The 19,071-nt window shown below is 39.3% G+C and overlaps 1 protein-coding gene across 2 annotated transcripts in view; it reads right to left on the bottom strand.

Annotated features, from left to right (window-relative positions):
* Positions 1-4,631: 4,631 nt before the first annotated feature.
* The window catches only part of sppl2b (signal peptide peptidase like 2B), a 27,641-nt gene continuing 13,201 nt past the window's right edge, over positions 4,632-19,071 (bottom strand). Inside the window, exons 12-15 of one of the 2 annotated variants that reach the window (XM_085803902.1) lie at positions 12,986-13,085; positions 11,966-12,043; positions 5,929-6,089; positions 4,632-5,080 (exon numbers count right to left, since the gene is read on the bottom strand). In XM_085803902.1, coding sequence (XP_085660028.1) covers positions 4,892-5,080; positions 5,929-6,089; positions 11,966-12,043; positions 12,986-13,085 — 528 coding nt within the window. In that variant the 3' untranslated portion in view covers positions 4,632-4,891. Of the gene's footprint in view, positions 5,081-5,794; positions 6,090-11,965; positions 12,044-12,985; positions 13,086-19,071 lie in introns of both variants that reach the window. The other variant, XR_015037996.1, reaches the window with a different exon arrangement.

Raw genomic sequence — 19,071 nt, forward strand, 5'->3', positions numbered from 1 at the left:
ATGGAAATATATTTGTTTTATTAATCTTATCTTGGTTTGGTCTTATCTGAAGTTATTTGGGTTAATTATGTTGTACCTAGCTACAATCTCCTGGAAATGATTTGGTTGCATAATGGCAGACCCATTCAGAATAATGAAAACAAATGATTAATTGCATGATTTTTTTAATATTATGCACGTCGATTTACTTAAATATCACAAATTAATAGATTTTTTTTACCAAGATGTCTGGAAATTAGGGTCTGGAATTTGGACATTACAATTGTGTAGGAACCCTGAATGTCTGTCTGCGAGTTGAGATCTCCATCTAACTGGATAAAGTTTCTTTTGAAGTTGTGTTGACCTATTGGTTTGCTGAGTGAGCCCCTGTCTTGTTTATCTCAGATGTAACAATGTTCCTGATAATCTCACTAGTTGTTCCACTGATCAACAGCCTGTGGTAAGAGATACAAAAAAAAAAAAAAAAAAGAAAGAAATTGCTGCAATGCACCAGCAGGGAAGAAAACGACTTCAGTCCAGTAACCATGGAAGCAAAACGGTGCTGTATCATGTGATTAAAATATGTCAAGCTGGCACCGAATGTAAACGGACGACTCCACAGGGCCACGCTCAGTCAGACTGACACAACGCTGCCATATGTAAAAATGACTGCTGGGGATACAACGGATGATCTTTATTTACCATTTTAACTATGAATATTGGCATCAGTGATATTTTCTCACCGGTTTTAACTAAAAACCTGCAGTTGACAGTTTTAGATCTTTGAGGTTTCACTGCTCAAATGTGCACACACACATAGGGATGTCACGATTATAGATTTTCTTGGTACGATTATTGTCAGAGAAATAATCACGGTATTACGATTATGACTATTATGCAATAATCAATTTCTTTTAAACACTATGAATGTGTAAAATCAAATATAGCCAAAATATACTTACACAATATATTTTAAATTTGTATTATAGGACCAATTATTAATCTCCCATGGGAAATGTTTCAAATCTATTTGAACTATTTGAACAATTCAGTGTTACGTACATAGGTATGCATGTAAATTTACCAGTATCTGTGCATTTACCTTTACTTTGCCGACATGGTTCTGACATATTATCTTTTTTGGAAAGTGATGGTATTTAGGAATCTTTACGATTAATTAATTGTGGCGTTTAATACCACGATTTATTGTGAAAACAAGTAACCGTGACATCCCTACACACATCATCATCCTGTGCTTATAAGATATGAACATAACTAAAATCATCTTGTGTCTATTTCTGTTAAATAGGTGACACATGATTATATTAAAGCTGTTGTATATCGCAGCTTGTGACCGGTGATGAGAGACTGACTGTGATGCAACAAGCAGCACTCACACACATTGATCAGATAAGTGATCCAGAGTAAACAGAAACTCTCTCTCCCACTCACACTCCTCCACTTTTTGAGTGAGTGAGCTGCAGCGACAAAGAGGCTCTTCATCAGGGTGCAGTTCGACTCTGCAGCACTGTGATGAAAAGACACATTGAGACTCAGTCAAACCGCTGCAGGAGGCCGAGTTGTGCTCAGCATCAACATATCAAAGCACATTTAAACATTTATACATTTAAACACTTTTAATCCTGTGCAATAACGACAAAAGAGGTGACAAATATCCCTGGGAAACACAGTCATCCTCCAACAACTCCTGGACATTTGTTGGAAAAACGTATCTTACCTTTTTGGTCTTTACCCTCAAGATTTTCTGGAGGGAAAAGAAAGACTGTGTTTCAATATCAATTTATCATTCACAACTCTCCATCTAGGAAATATGGCGGATCATGGATTGAGTAAAACTGATGTTTATCTTCTTAGGATCTTGCAGGCTTCAAGTAAAAAAGTTACGCTGCTACGGATACTAAATTGTAAAACAATTGCATGTCCATCCTAGAGCAAATTAATTACTTAATCCCACTCCAAAAAGATTTGGGTGAAAAACGATGGCAGAAATGTCATGTTTGGCCCATGTGTGTGAGTGTTGTGTACGATATTTTGTCTTTTCAATACACAGATCACCCCTGGACCTCGAATTTGTGTAACTGTTCAGTGTTTTGTGTACTAAAATATGAAAATAACCTATAAATAAAGAGGTTTTTTTTTAAAAAGAGGCGACAAATATCAAATACAATGTTTGTTTATTATATGTTTTCCTCAACAGAGGCATTAAAAACCACTTGGTGACAACAAACTATACTGGTGAATGAATAATCCCATGACCTGGAAAACACTGCTCCATTGAATCAGCAAGGGCAAACATCCAGACAACAAAGCTGCTGTCACTTGACCTCGGACCAAGTTGCTTTTTTTTTTCTTTTTTCTCTCACCTTTAACCTGCTGATACTTAACTGATACTGTTTAAACCCTTATGATTATACATTAACATATACAGACATGAACCAACCACTTCTGTCAGCACATGAATTAAAAAATATTGTGCAAATAGTTCATATAAACTAAATCTAAATCGAACATTGGTAACCCGAACTTGTCTCTCGCTCCTCCTCCTGTAGCACGTCTTATGTTTTTTTTTGTAAAAAGCAACTTTTACACATGACACATTCTGCTTCAGCTCCCACCACAGACATCGTAAGGCCAAAAACCAGCTCTTTTAAGACAATATGAATAGAATAACTACTTCAGAGGGGGAACAAAACTGCGATGGTCTGTGCCTTTTTTTTTAAACTGTCGCACCATTAATAATGTACAAAGTCTGCACTGTCTGTGATTATACACTAGATCTTATACAAAGGGCAAAAAATAAAAATTAAAGCATGCAAAATGAAATATGTCAAAAAATTAAATGTGGGAAAAAACGTCAACAAATGCTTCAGTTATAAAATTAAAACAAAACATTGAAAAGCTTTGGCTCAGTCGACCATGACAGCACCACATTTTAAAGGTCCTGAAACTCTTCAGTCATCTCCGCTGTGCTTCATGTTCCAGCTCCGTAGTCTATAGTAGTTCAGTTTTAGTGTAAATCAGCTTGTTATGCAGCGTGCAGTTTCTCTACTTCAATTTTTCAAACTTTTCTGAACCGTGAACCGTCTTGTGGCACACAACTCATACAAACAAGTTCATCTTTAAGCATTGCGAGACCTTTGAGGCCAGGTCACACAGGACAAGGGGGGAACAGCAACATATCTGTTTCTACACATTAAACAACCCAGTCAATCAGAATTAATATTTCCTCTTTGATTAATCCAGAGATGGTAATAGGAAATTCATCAGTCAGTCAGTGAAATGTCAGGAAATTGTGATGTTAACAGTTCTTATCTATGCATTGCACGTCCCAATTCAGTCAAAAACTGAAACACATTCAGTTTAATTTGTTGTGCGACAGAAAAACTTAAAATCCTCACGTTATCCGAATAAATCATTTTCTGTTGATCCACTAAGTGTTGCAGCTTTATGATGTTTGCATTGCAATTACTCCTCTTTTATTTATAGCTCCACTTCCATGTTTATGTGTTTTGAAAAGTAAGCTGAAAGATTTTGCACCTCTGACGGACCGACACTGATGCATGAACTGTTTTTTTTTTGGTTTTTTTTGTCATTTCAAACTCTGGTGTGACTTTAGCGTCTCCAACAGCCTCGGCCGAGTGTCTGTGTTTTGGGTTTCTAAAGTTTAAAGCTTGAACAGCCTCCAGATGTGTCTGTTTGTTCCCTTTGCAGGTGGTTTAGACCAGAAACACTCCGATCCTTCAGTAAAAGCACCAGTGGATTAAATGTAGTGGAGGGAGGAGCCGTCAAATCAATGTAGTGGGAGAAGCATAAAGTAAAACACCTAACTATTGTGCTATATGATTAAATGTACTGAATTAGGTTTCACCGCTGGTCCGGACTGCACAATAGTTAGGCAGAGGAAGGTGTTGGGGCGTCTGCAGGGCCGTTGTATAGGGGAGAAAGGTGATGATAATTCTAGGGGCCCAGCGCCCAGTGGGGCCCATAAAAAACCCCAGTAGTCTAATCTTTGTATGACTGAATTATTCTGCATAAGACCCTGACTAATACTCATAGTACACTGGAAAAACTCAACATCTTTCCAAGATTTTTTGTCTTATTTCTTGTCCAAATGTCTCATTTCTAGCCAAAGCTAATCTCTTTCCATTTAAAATAAGACTCATAACCTAAAAATTAACTTGTTTTTAGATCATTTTCACTTGTTTCAAACAAATTTTCACTTGAAATAAGTAGAAAAATCTGCCAGTGAAAGCATGTTTTTGTGCTTGTAATAAGGAAGAAAAACTTGTTCCATTATCAGATTTTTTCTACTTATTCCAAGTGAAAATCAGCTTGAAAGGAGTAAAAAGTGTCTAAAAACAAGCTACTTTTAATATGATATGTCTTATTTTAAGTATAATGAGATTTGTTTTGACTAGAAATGACATTTTGACTAGAAATAAGACAAATATTCTTGGTAAGATACTTGAGTTTTTGCAGTGTAATGCTGCATTAGCATCAAAACAAAGTAGGCTAAATAATAAATGATAATACATACGTAGTCTAAGAAAAAAAAACTGGAAAAGTTAGGGGGAGGGGCCCACTTTAGTATTTTTTAAGGGGGCCCAGAATTCCTAGCAACGGCCCTGGGCGTCTGTGCTGGTTTTTCGATGCCTCGACCTCGTGTCCGACCGTGTTGCCCTGCTGAGCCACCAGCCTTTAAAAAAAACAAAAAAAAAACAACAACAACCTGCAGATCTCCTCTGCTCTTCCCTTCGCACCAAGTGCAAATAAATGTCTGTACTTTAAAACGTCCGTTGACTTTGACACAATGTAGAAAAAAAAACTCAATAATAAAAAATAAAAAAAACATGAAGTGAAATGAAAAATGCCACATGAGAAAGAAGTCCTTTCAGTTAGATTTGTCTTTGTCTTCGTTGTTCTCCGCCGGGGCCGTTTCCTGAGGCGAGTGCAGGGGCGAGGCTTCGCTCCGAGCGGCGGCTTCTGACTGTGGCTGTGGCGGCTCGGGTTTAGCCGACGGCCCCTCTGTCTGCGGCACCGCCGTTTGTGTACAGTTGATCGGTGCGAGTGCTATGGCAGGCTGCGAGGGACAAACAACAACAAAACAAAAAAAGAAACAGAGGTCACGTGAGATGACTGAAATGTGTCACACAGAAAAAAAAACTACATTTAATACAAACACAGAGGAGCTAAGAGAAGAAGACGCACACAAAGTATACAGTCATTCCTCTGTCCACAAGTAGATTCATTTTTATCATCACATCTTCTGTCAATTTATTTCTGTGTTTCACATTGTCGTCAGAGGTATTCCTGTAGTCAGAAACAGAACCGGCCCAGATGTGAATCATGGAAAAGAAATAAATCCACAGGAGGGGGGTCGGGGGGGTTGGAGCTGATGAAACCTGACAGATAACAACATACTAACCAAAGCTTTCTAAGAAATAACACCACCTCATTGTAGTAACCCACTCTGCTAAGCCTTCACACACACACACACACACACACACACACACACACACTTAGAAAAAAACGTCTACTTATTGATAAAAAATGAAGCCTACGATAAATCAGGGGGTTGTAATGGTGAGAGTAAAGTAGCCCAGATATAATACCTGCAGTGACATTCACAGACAGCTGAGCCCTCAGCAGCAGACTAGAGCACACCCACAGTAAAATGAAGGGCAAGGAGCAGCGATGGGAGGGAGGGAAGGGGAGGGAGGAGGGGAGGGGAGGGACAGTACAACAGAAAGAGGCAGTTGGAACGAATGGAATTATTTAAAGGGTTTTACTCAACTTGAAATTCACTTTACTCTGCATGTTATTTAACTCTATTTCGATTTTTTTGTGTTTTTCTTTTTTCTTTTTCTTTTTTTTTTTAAAGTCTTTTTGTTCTTCGGCAGTAGGCGGTCATATCAAACTGGTATTCACCACAAATCCACTTCCAGTCCAGAACTGGGGCAACTCCCTGCGCCACAGCGCTACAGTGAGGCTGGTGAGCAGAGTGCAAGGCACCAGGTAGAGCAGCGCCGGCTGACCCATCTGCATCAGGGCCAGCGCCACGAAGGTGATGAGCAGGCCGATGCCGTAAGCTGACGGGGACAGAGAGAGAGACAAAGAGACAAGCAATCAATCAATCAATCAATACTTCAGAAATTCAGGTGTCTCGCTCACCCAGGCACAGTGCAAATCCAGTACAGTACAAGGAATGACAGGACAATAAAAACAGACGAGACAGAACAGTACAAGGCCAACCTAGTGTGCAATATAAAAACAGGATAAAATGTAAGTATCTATGAAGATATAGAATAAAATCACAGTAAAAGTGCATGATAAGAGCTCTGTAAAAACTATAAATAGAATAAAAAATGGCTATTTAAAGCAGAAGTTAGCGATCCGGTCGTTTTGGCTAACTTCCTGTCAGCCGATGGAGTTAGCAGTCCCCGCCCTCGTCCCTACGTCACCACATTCACGCGCATCCCTTGGCTGCACACACAGAGAGGACTGCCCCTTTACGCCGTTCTCTCTCCTCATTGGATAAAGGTTGTAGGATACAAGGAAAGTTTTCTCCTCGGCTTACGGCAGAGCAGAGTGACTGACAGACCCGTGTTTCAGACCAAACACTCTATATTGATAGTGATTGCTGTCGGAAGATATAACTATTTAAGACTTATATTAACACAAATATTCCGCTTACTTCTGCTTTAATAACAGACTGATAAAAAATTATCGAACAGATTCCTACAAATACCGTACAAACCCATTTTAAAGGGGAACTATGGAAGTCTGGTCGCTTTTTCCACTGTTTTGCTAACCCTCCTCCCGGCCATGTGTGTTTGTTTTCAACAGAGCCAGCGAGAAATCAATCCATGGAGCGGTAAATAACGTTATAGTTTAGTTTAGTTTAACTTTATTGTCGACCTACGTGGAAATTTGTCTTTGACTTCCCACATAAAATTACAGTACACACAGACAACCCATACAAGTGGACAAGAAATAACAACAAATAGCAGCAGCAAAAGGTTGAATAAAAACAAAACACAAACCTACTTACAGTAAACTCAGGCGCAGGTCCCTCCAGTGCCTGTTTTGCATAACCTGTACAAAACCTTTGCTCTATCCTGTTTTTAAAATCTGAAAACTCTAAACTCCTTCTCCTTTACGATATAATCCACTTCTCCTCTCAAGAATGCTACCTATATACGCGTTACGATGTGTATACTTGTGTAGTCTTATCTGTCATAAACAAGAGATTAAGGGTTACAGGGCCGGTTGGTTTTCAGCCAAGAGACACCAGGTGGAAAGCAGAGAGCCTCCATTCTCCCTCATAACAAGTTAGAAGTCATTTATTTAACCATCACAATTAATTACGATAAAAAATCATGCATAGTTCCTCTTTAAACATTATCCAGAGAGACATACTTGTATTTCAAGAGAAAAGCTGCTCCTTCTACTTCATTAACAAGACATTAAAACAGCTTTAGCAACGCCTCAAAATTAATGATTGATTAGGTTGGTGATACACAGGCTCGGTCCCGTTGAGACTTATAAGTTTTGAATACTCCCACTCGAACCATAGCGTTTGTGCTGCTCAACTGCAGCTGGAATATACTTCATTACGTTTTGATCTTTGGGACATAATAACGGACCCTAATGTTACAAACTCTGTCTAATAAAACACCGGTAAATACGGAGCAAGCCACCAGCGAACTACTAGTTGTACTAGTCAGGGGCCCCACCCAGTGGTTGGAACACACCCCCACCTCAGAGGTTGGATTAGTCTGAACCTCCAAGTTGGAAGCACACTCATTTAACCTGCATTATAGTTATGTTTGTTCATACTTTTCTGTTGTGTTACATTGTTATTATGTTCTGAGGTCCAAGAGGTTATTGCCACAGGAACTGAGATGCTTCACAATTGTAGATTATGGGTGAAAGAGAATTTCATGTTGTCACACTCAATGTAAATGGGCTCACCAGCCCTATTAAGAGGGCAAAGATGATAGCTAAGGCTAAAAAGGAGAAATCACAAATTGTATTCTGGCAAGAAACACACTTACAGTCTTCTGAACATGAAAAGCTAAAAAAGATGGGATTCAGAAATACATTTTATTCCTCTTACAAAAGAGGTCGCAAACGTGGGGTTGCAATTTTGATTTCAAACTCAGTTAACTTTGAATTTATATCAGAGATTAAGGATAAGGAGGGAAGATTTATATTGGTCAAGGGTAAATTGGACCACAAAGAGGTGACCCTACTTAATATATATGCCCCTCCTGGTAGCAATAAGGCTTTCTTCAAGAAAATCTTTGATTTAATTATATGTGAAACTTTTGGTGTTCTCATTTGTGCAGGGGATTTAAATATGATACTTAACCCAAAACTAGACACAACTAACCAAAGAAGGAAAAAAAATAACTTAGAAACATGGGTAAAGAAAAGACTACAGGATTTAGGATTGATAGATATATGGCGCGATCTCCATAAACAAGATCGACAATACACTTTCTATTCTGCACGCCATAATGTACACTCCAGAATAGATTACTTTTTTATGTATAACTCTGAAAAACATAGAGTAAAGGAATGTAGGATGGGCACAAGAGACCTGTCAGACCATTCTAGCTTGTACTTAAAATTACACGTGGATAGCAAACGCAAAAATACGTTATGGAGATTAAACACAAGTTTGCTAAATGACCCAGGATTTAAAACAACTATTAAAGGAGAATTACAAACATACTTGGAAAATAATAACAATGGGCAGGTGAATGCTGTGACACTGTGGGACGCTGCAAAAGCTGTCCTCAGAGGTAAAATTATTTCAACTACTGCCTTCATGAAGAAGGCAAAAGCCCAAAGACTGATTGACCTGCAAAATAAACTCCTAGAATTAGAGCAGTTGCATAGTAAGCAGAAAACTCCCCTCCTACTGCAACAGATGAGACCTGTTAAGCAGGAAATAGATAAAATTCACAGTGAAGAGTTAGAGAAAAAGCTCCGGTTTTTGAGGCAAAAATATTATGAGACAGGTTCAAAAGCAACAAAACTGTTAGCTTGGAGGCTACGCAAACAACGAGCTGAAAACACTATTCATGAAATAAGAGACCCCAACTCTAATAAAACAACCTGCACTCTAGATGGCATTCAAAAAGCGTTTGAGACATATTATGAATCCCTGTACACACAGCCAGATAGAGCAGAGGCACATACTGTGGAACAGTTCTTAAATCAGCTAGATCTTCCTTCTATTGGAAAACTACATAATGATGATCTCACAAAAGAAATAACTACTGAGGAAGTTGACAAAGCAATCTCTGGCCTGAAAGCAGGGAAATCGCCAGGTACCGACGGGTTCCCTGGTGAGTGGTATAAGTCTTTTAGAGATCAAATAACTCCTCTACTTTGTGAATGTTTTAATTATGTCCTAAAAGAGGGAGTTTTGCCTCCATCCTGGAGAGAAGCCATTATATCTATAATCCCAAAAGAAGGCAAAGACAGAAAAAAATGCAGTGGATACAGGCCAATTAGCGTGCTAAATCAAGATTACAAATTATACGCTTCCATATTGACTAAAAGGATGGAGAAGGTGCTACCATTAATAATAAATGAAGACCAAACCGGCTTTATAAGTAACAGACGGACCCAGGATAACATAAGGAGGTGCCTTCATATAATAGAACAAATAAAACACGAAAGGACTAGCGCCATCCTGGTGAGTCTCGACGCTGAAAAAGCGTTCGACTCGGTGGGGTGGGAGTACCTCTACCAGGTAATGGAAAAATTTGGTTTCTGTAAAAAATTTATACAGTGTATTAAAACATTATATACATTACCAACAGCTAGAATTAAGATAAACGGTCATTTGTCCAAGACTATACACCTACAACGAGGATGTCGCCAGGGCTGTCCTGCTAGCCCAGGACTTTTTAATTTGTTTATAGAACCATTAGCCCAACTAATTAGGCAGGAGACAGCCCTTGAAGGCATCACAATAGGAGGTACAGAACACAAAATATGTCTGTACGCGGACGATGTCCTGGTAGCTTTGAAAACACCAGCGTCAAGTGTACCATTCCTTATGGATCTCCTAACAATGTATGGCACACTTTCAGGTTATACCCTCAATATAGAGAAAACCCAAGCTCTGGTCTTTAATTTTAACCCCCCGCAGGATCTTGCAAACAGATACAACTTCAAATGGAACTCTACAAGTATAAAATATTTGGGAGTGAAACTGACAAAGGATACAACTCACCTCTACAATGAGAATTATACAGTTGTTAACAAAAAGATAGGTGACGATTTTGATAGGTGGGGCTCACTTCCTCTTGACTTCGGCAGCCGAATAATGACCACCAAAATGAATATCCTACCTCGTTTACTATATTTATTTCAATCATTACCAGTTAAAATTCCTGACTCACAGTTTAAAGTATGGGATAAGCAAATTTCAAGATTTATATGGGAAGGGAAAAAACCACGAATAAGATACAATACATTGCAGCTGCCGAGGGAAGAGGGGGGGATGGCTCTACCATGCTTGAGGGATTTTTATGTAGCAGCACAATTAAGACCTTTGATTCTTTGGTGTAACCCCGAGTATGAAGCCAACTGGAAAGATATTGAATTATCAATATCAAGTAGACCTGTACAATCTTTGTTGGGCTGCCCTTCTGTTATTAAGGACTTACCTGATCTCCAGAATCAATGGGTTTGTTTTTCACTGAATGTGTGGCTAGACTTTGTGAAGAAATTTCAGATCCAAAAAGAAATAATAATATTGAGGTGGCCAGCATACGACCCAGATTTTAAGCCAGCATCCCTAGATTCAAAATACAGACAGTGGATAAGGTACGGAATTACATCATACTCCTCATTAGTGAAGGATGGGAAATTAATGGACTTTCAGTCTATATCTGGAAAATATGGTCTAGAAAGACAGGATTTGTATAGACACACACAAATACAACACTATTATCAAAGTGAGGTGAAAGGACAGGGTACAGAAGAACAATCTGGGGTTACACAAATGTTCATGAGAGCTTATAACTCAAAGTCCTCCCGACGAATTATTGGGAATCTGTACTCAAGTATTTCATTAATGAAGACCCACTCAACAGATTATATAAAGCAAAAATGGGAAAGAGAGTTGGAAATTGTAATCTCCCCAGAGGAATGGACTGCCATAATACACACTCAGATGTCGACTACAAACTCACAGTGTTGGAGAAGCTTCTGCTGGAAGAACTTGGTGAGGTTTTTCATAACCCCCAGAATAAAATCAAAACAAACAGGACACCAGACCCAATGCTGGAGACAATGTGGACAATTAATGGCGGACCACACTCATATTTTTTGGACCTGCCCTGCCTTGCAACCTTTCTGGACCCAAGTACAAGCCACAACAAAGAGGATTCTGGGATTTGATATTGACTTCACTTGTGTTTCATTTTATTTGGGGAATATATCAAAGGATCTGCATAACAGGGATAGATATTTATTAAAGATCCTCATGGCAGCAAGTAAAAAAGCAATAACCAGATGCTGGCTACTTAGAGAACCTCCCACTCTGAACCTATGGAAAAATATAATAAAAGATATATACAGTATGGAAAGTATAACTTTCATTTTGAGATTACAGAAGGAAAAGGGGAAAGACTACTGGGCGAAATGGGTTACATACCTAGCCGAGTGCGACGGCTGAAATTGTCGTAGATTATGAACAAAAGTTTATCACCCTGTGGCGAGTACCTACGAGTATTATTCAATGTGACAGAATGTTTGTATATGACCTCATGTTTGTATTTGACCTCATGTTTATGTTATGAAAACAAGAAAAAATAAATTATAAAAAAAAAAAAAAAAAAAAAAAAAAAACAGCTTTAGCGTCGGTCCCAGCCAGGTAAATGCTCATCATGACAGTGCAGTAACATTTCACCAATTACAACTTGAGCTGGGTACGTACCGATCGTACAGGCCACAAAGTAGATCCTGGAGGACTGTGTTAAAATGTCAAACCTGTGACAGTAAGCCACCAGCAGACCTGAGAGAAAAACACATTACATACTCATCAAACTCTGTCATCGGGAAATAATACACTGTTACATAATTGCATCTCAATTAATTAGAATATCAATGGAAAAGTCTATTTCCTTTTTTATTTAAGTCAAACAGCCCCAACCAAGTATTGAGTGCATATAGATGGACATACTTTTTCAGAAGGCCAACATTTCCATATAAAAAATATTTTTTTAATTGGTCTTTTGTAATCATCAATCAAATCTTTCAAGATATTGAATTTTATGTCTTCATTAAATGTGAGCCATAATCATTACAATTAAAGGAAATTAAGTAAATAAAGACATGAAATGTTTCATTCTGTGTGTCATGGATCCATATAATGTAAATGGTAAATGGTCTGTATTTTATATAGCGCTTTTCCATCGGAAACGATACCCAAAGCGCTTTACAGTATATCATACATCACATTCACCCATTCACACACACATTCACACACTGATGGTGGAAGCTGCCATGCAAGGTGCTAACCACGACCCATCAGGAGCAAGGTGGGTAAGGTGTCTTGCCCAAGGACACTACGGCAGCAACCGGGACAGAGCGGGATTCGAACCGCCAACCCTCTGATCATTGGACGACCCGCTCTACCACCTGAGCCACTGCCGTATTAGTGTATTAATGTATTAGTTTCACTTTTTGAATTGAATTACTGACATAAATAAACTTTTTCCATGATATTCTAATTTATTGAGATGCACCTGTATACTATAAACTATAACACTATTGTGCAGTTTTTAAGTTATAAAAACCAAATGTTGCATTTACATAGCATCAAATCTGAAGCCATTGTGGGTGTCGACGTGTTCTGCGCTCACATACGTAGTTAGAAACCACATTAATCTGTTAATCTCTCGGTCTTTGGTGTGGTGTGGTGTGGCGTTGGCGGTGCGATGACTCATTTCATTACCTGGTACTAAGATATCGCCGAAGCCCAGGAGGGAGAAGGGCCGGTCGCAAAGAGCCAGGGGAGAGAAGTTTAACCTCGGCACTTTGAGCACCATGGGGAGCTGCAGAAAACACAAGCATCAGTGTTTGTTAACAACCACTTTCCCTCCGAGCTGAAAGCAGCATTTAGAGACAGACACAGGAGCGGCGGTAAATATAAGTCTTGGGTTTCTTGAACTCGTCTTAAACCCCCACTCCACCCAAAAGGGAGTTGAGGAATTTTAAAAAACAAGCTCACCTTTTCTTTTTTGACATTTTTTATTTTTATTTTGTGAGAGCATTACAATACAGTAATTACTTTCAAGGAACATACAATGTTACTTCTGCCACTCACAATTATTATTATTTTTTTTTTATGTGTGTATAAAACAATAAACAAAGTACACAAAGGTAAATGAATTACATCTAAAAACTTTGAACAAACTGGGAGAGATAGGCCTACATAAAAGAGCAAATAAAGAAATGTCTACCAGGCAGTTTTGAAGTAAAGTATGAGTGGTACAGATTAATCCTAAATTCCAACAAAACAATAAAAAAAATAAAAAAAATAAAATAAAATAATAAGGAAAGAAAAAAACAGCATTGCAAGGTCACCCATTCCGTACTTCTGTCTGTTCAAGACCGGCATATTTAACCCACTTGGCCCACCTTTTAGTAAATATGATTTTTTGAAGGCGGAGGGAGAGGGTAATCCTTTCCATAAGGTAAATGTCATTTACGATACTTATCCACTCCTGTATTGTGGGTGGATCGGGGACCAACCAATGTCTTGTAACTGCTTTTTTACCAGCGGTTATCAAAATATCAAATAAGTATTCATCAGCTTTCCTGACCTGTAAATCAAAATTTCCTAAAAATAATGTGGAAAACTGCATAGGCAAATTAGTGTTAAATAGACCACTTAATACTTTATGAAGCTCTGCCCAGAAGGATTTAACCACTGGGCATTCCCAAAAAATATGCCAGTGATTGGCTTCCCGGTGTCCACATTGCCTCCAGCACGTAGCTTCCCCTCCAGTAAAATGTGCCTTTTGTTTAGGTGTAATAAAGAAACGGATCATACACTTCCAACCGAACTCTCGCCATGAATGAGAGCTGGTGCATTTCCACTGGGATTGGCAAATGTTGAGCCAATCCTCTTCAGATATTAACAGACTACCCTCTCTCTCCCATTTTTTCCTAACATAATCTGTATTGTGGGACTTTTTAGACAATAGGCCTTTATAAATTCTGGAGATGACACCCTTGTTTGATTTTTTTTGATAAGCATCAGTAAAAATTTTTGATATGGGGTCATTAAGGTCTGTTTCCTTTCTGATATTTTCAAAACGACTACGTACCTGGAGGAACCTAAAGAATTCAGTTCTGTCCAGGTTATAGTCTTCCTTCAACCTATCAAAGCTTTTAAATTGTCCCTTTTCTGTAAGAGAATAGTATGTCGTTATCCCTTTCGAAATCCATGATTTAAATCCTTTATCTATTGCGTTAGCTTTAAACTCCGGATCGTAAGCACACCATTGAATTATTTGTAATTTGTTACTTAATTTGTACTCATCTTTTATCATATTCCAGATTTTTAACTGCACTTTGATCCATGGGTTCTGTATCTTATCTACAAGTCCTCCCAAATGTTTGTGAGGTAGTGCTGCTTGTAATGGGGGATCAACTGGACTTGAGAGTTCTATATCTTTCCATCTAGCTTGAAAGGATGGGTTACACAAATTAATTAGGGGTCTAATCTGAGCTGCATAAAAATAATCTTTAAAATTAGGTAGTGACATTCCCCCTTGCTCTTTTGGGAGTTGTAATGTCTTAAATCTAACCCTGGGTTTTTTACCCTGCCAAATAAATCTGGAAATAATCTTATTCAGTTCAGAAAATTGTTTTGGGGAAATTTCTACAGGGAGTGCCTGAAATAAGTAGAGATATCGTGGGAGAATATTCATTCTTACAGAGTCAATTCTGTGACTAAGACTAAGAAAAGAAATTGAGTTCCATCTGTGTATGTCGTCTTTAATTTTCGTTAAGAGGGGGCCATAATTTATCTCTGCCAGTGTTTGAATTCTTTTCGGCAGGTTTATTCCGAGATATTTTAACGACTTTTGATCCCAGTTAATGTGAAATTTCTCTCTAAGTTGCTTTGTGGGTTGATAGTTAATGGTCAAAATTTGTGTCTTTTGTATATTTAATTTATATCCTGAGTAATTACCAAATTTTTCTAGGACGGTCATTAGTTTGGGGAGTGAATTAGGAGGGTTACTTAAATAAACCAACACGTCATCGGCGTATAGCGCCACCTTGTGGTCTTCTCCGTTAATGCAAATGCCTTTAATATTCTGAGTCTGTCTTATCCACAAGGCTAGGGGCTCTATATAAAGTGCAAATAACAGGGGTGAAATTGGACATCCCTGTCTCGAGCCCCGTTCCAGTGTAATGGTATCGGAAAGGTATCCATTTATTTTTATCCGAGCCGATGGTTTGTTATATAATGTACGGATCCCTCCAATAAAAATGTTGTCCAAGCCAAATCTTTCTAAAACTTTGTATAAGAAAGGCCAACTTACCGAGTCAAAGGCCTTCTCGGCATCTATACTAACTAAGCAGGCTTCAATATTATTCTTTTGGATATGATGTAATACATGTAATGATCGCCTAATGTTATCGTGAGTCTGTCTTTGTGAGATAAATCCGGTCTGATCGTTGTGTATGAGCTGAGGAAGAACTTTGTCCAGTCTTCTGGCGAGGACGGTTGCATAAAGTTTGTAGTCAACATTCAACACCGAGATGGGTCTGTATGAACCGCACTCTAATTTATTTTTTCCCTCCTTAGGAATAACGGAAATCACCGCCTCATTCCAAGATGGGGGCATTTTAGCATCTGTTAATGTGGTATTACAAGCTCGGAGAAGGATTGGCGTTAGCTCAGCTTTAAATGCCTTGTACCACTCTGAGCAGTAGCCGTCCGGGCCAGGTGATTTGTTTGATTTTAGGGTGGAGATGGCCTTAGTTAGCTCTATCTCAGTTATAGGGGCCGTTAATATTTCGTTTTGTTCTTGAGATATAGATGGTAAATTGAGAGATTTTAAAAAGTCATCAATTTGCTGATCACCTTCTAATTGGGGTTGTGTATACAAGCGCTTATAGTATTTTCTGAAAGTTCTTTGTATTTCTTCTTGTTTGTACTGTATAGTGTTAGAGTCTATATCCCTTATTTTGTATATCGTGTTGTCTGCTCGTTGCTTTTGCAGTTTTCTTGCCAGGATTTTAAGTGATTTTGCTCCAGACTCATAATAAGTTTGTCTTGTGAATAACATCTTTTTTTCAATTTCCTGTGTATATATTAGATTTATTTCGTTTCTAACTGCTTTTATTTTAGTTAGTATTTCTGGTTTTTGTTCTCTTTTATGTTTTGTCTCAAGATTTTTCAGTTCTTTATTAAGATCTATCAATCTTAATTGTTTTTGTTTCTTTTCATAGGCACAGAATGATATTATTCTCCCTCTAATAACAGCTTTTAAAGTATCCCATACTGTAGCTGAATCAACCTCGCCGTTATCATTTTCCTCGAGAAATCTTTTTATTTCCTCTCTCATTTGGGTTTTAAATCTCGGATTATTTAGGATACTTGTATTCAACCTCCACAAAGTTCTACCCGGGTTATCAATAATATCTACAGTGCAGGAGAGGGGGGCATGGTCAGATAGATCAATGCATCCAATATCACAATCGCGAATTCGATGACGGTCTCTCTTTAATATAAAAAAATAATCTATTCTGGAATAAGCATCATGTGGATGTGAATAAAAAGTATAGTCACGGCCGGATGGATAGAAGTCTCTCCACAAATCCAAAATGCCAAGCTCTGTTATTAAGGCATTAATTTTCCTATGTAACAGCGTAGTAGCTGGGTTTTTGGATGAATCCTGTTTTGGATTGAGACGGATATTAAAATCACCTCCACATATGACAACCCCTGTGTCCTTCATCATCAAATCAAATATGTTTCTATAAAAAGCAAAATTACTTCCAGGGGGAGCATAAACATTACAAATTGTTATAATTACATCATGTATTTTCCCTGTGACTACTACATATCTCCCTTCCTTGTCAGATGTCTCTGAGACCTGTTCAAATGGTATTTGTTGTGAAATCAAGGTTGCTACACCCCTCCTGTGACCTGATTTATAAGATGAGTAGTATACCCTTGAAAAACCCATTCTTTTAAGTTTTTCGTGCTCCAGTGGGGTGAGGTGCGTCTCTTGTAATAGCACAATCTGCGCATTCTCCCTTTTCATTTTTGTTAGTATCTGCCTCCTCTTAGCTGGATTTAAGATCCCATTCACATTAAATGAGATCACTTTAAGGGTTTGCCTGTTCATTATCTATCACTGTGGTCCACATTTACTGTAACACACCCACAAATCTCTCCTGGGATACCTGGACGTACGTATAACGTTACTAAACCTATCTTTCCCGACGAACACAAACAAAGAACAGTATAGAACAGTCTGAAACAAAACATCACCGGAGCAGTTCAGAACCGTTGCTTCCGATGCTGGGGCTCGCTTCAAAGAAGCCCTGCGGGACCTTGTAAAGTCAAAGCCCTCGTAAGGGAACGTCCCACGTCGCAGCGGTGGGGCCCTGAGATGTGGCCGCGCTTCAGCCAGTGTCCAAATAATGTAAAAGAAAAGAAAAAGGGCAAATCGAGGATGACTCGCCTAATAAGCCCCGTTCATCTGATTAAACAATAAAAAAATAGAAGTATAGACTGTGATCAGACATGGGTCTGGGCCAGGTGAAGCAAAGTTATGGCAGACTTCTGCACGTAAAGTGCAAGTTACATGAAGTGCAAGCTACATGTTTCAAAAAAGACTTATCTGATAAGTGCGAAGATATGATCCATCAATGATCAGTTAGTGTCTTGGGAGGGCTGTCTTCTGAACTCCTTGAGTCTGTCTTTAAAATGAGAAACCAATGAAACCGCAGCGGCAGGCTCCTGATTTCCGACCTGGTCTCTCCGTCCCCTCGCCACCTGCCAGGTGGACAGGAGCTGGATCTCCTCTTGGTCCGGTGTGGAGGGGGTCTTTACCACCGTAACTGGAAACCCTCGCGCCGACATGTCCCTCGTAGCCTCCGCAGCGCTCTCGAATAGCCGGGTGCCGTCTTCATAAAAGATCCGCATCTTTGCAGGATACGGCGTCTGAAACTTGATTCGTTTTGCTTTCAACATCTTTTTGGCCTCGGTGTATTCGCCGCGTTTCTTTTGCACTTCAGGGGGAAAGTCATGGTCGACATAGAAACGAACGTTGTCGCAGAACACCTCCTTTTTCTGCCATGCTCTCTTTATCACATCCTCTTTGGTCCGCCAGCTGCCAAACCTGACCACTATGGAGCGAGGTTTTGCCTGTGAGCCGGTGGGCTTCGGAGCCAGAGCTCGGTGTGCCCGCTCAATTTTGAGGTCTCGGTCATGCGGCAGGTTGAGTGAAGTTTTCAGCAACTTATCCAGAAAGCCAGCCATGTCGGTGCCTTCTTTGTCTTCGGGTATTCCGTAAATCCGCAGGTTGTCTCTCCGCGCTCGAGCCTCCTGGTCAATCAGTCTCGCTTCCAAATTAGCCTGGCGCAGTGTTAGCCGCTTGACTAACGTTGATGTTGCTTGAAGCACGGTCTCCGTTTCATCTACTCTCCCCTCTACTTCATCCAGTCTGTCGTTTGCCCTCTTTAATTCCTGTTTGATGTCGGAGAGTTGCGCCCCGTTGTCTCTTCTAAATGCACGGATTTCGTCGAGGATGCTATTCAGGCTAGCTTCGGGGCCATGTTCCTCACGTGGGTTTAGCTGGTCTGGAGAGCTGCTTCGGCTGTGCCTCCAGTCTGGGTCTTCTTCTGCCAGAGCCATGCTTAGTCCACTTCTAGTAGTAACCCCTTTCTTCATTATTTTTAGAAATGCCCACCAGGATTGACAAAATCAAGGTTTTTGGGGGTTAAATTGTAAAACCTTGCGGGAGCTAGAAGTTTAGGCTGCCATCCCCTCAGTAGCGAAACCGGAACTCC

The sequence above is a fragment of the Trachurus japonicus genome, chromosome 17, assembly GCF_045865225.1.
Source record: "Trachurus japonicus isolate A0001 chromosome 17, Traja_1.0".
Classification (NCBI taxonomy): domain Eukaryota; kingdom Metazoa; phylum Chordata; class Actinopteri; order Carangiformes; family Carangidae; genus Trachurus; species Trachurus japonicus.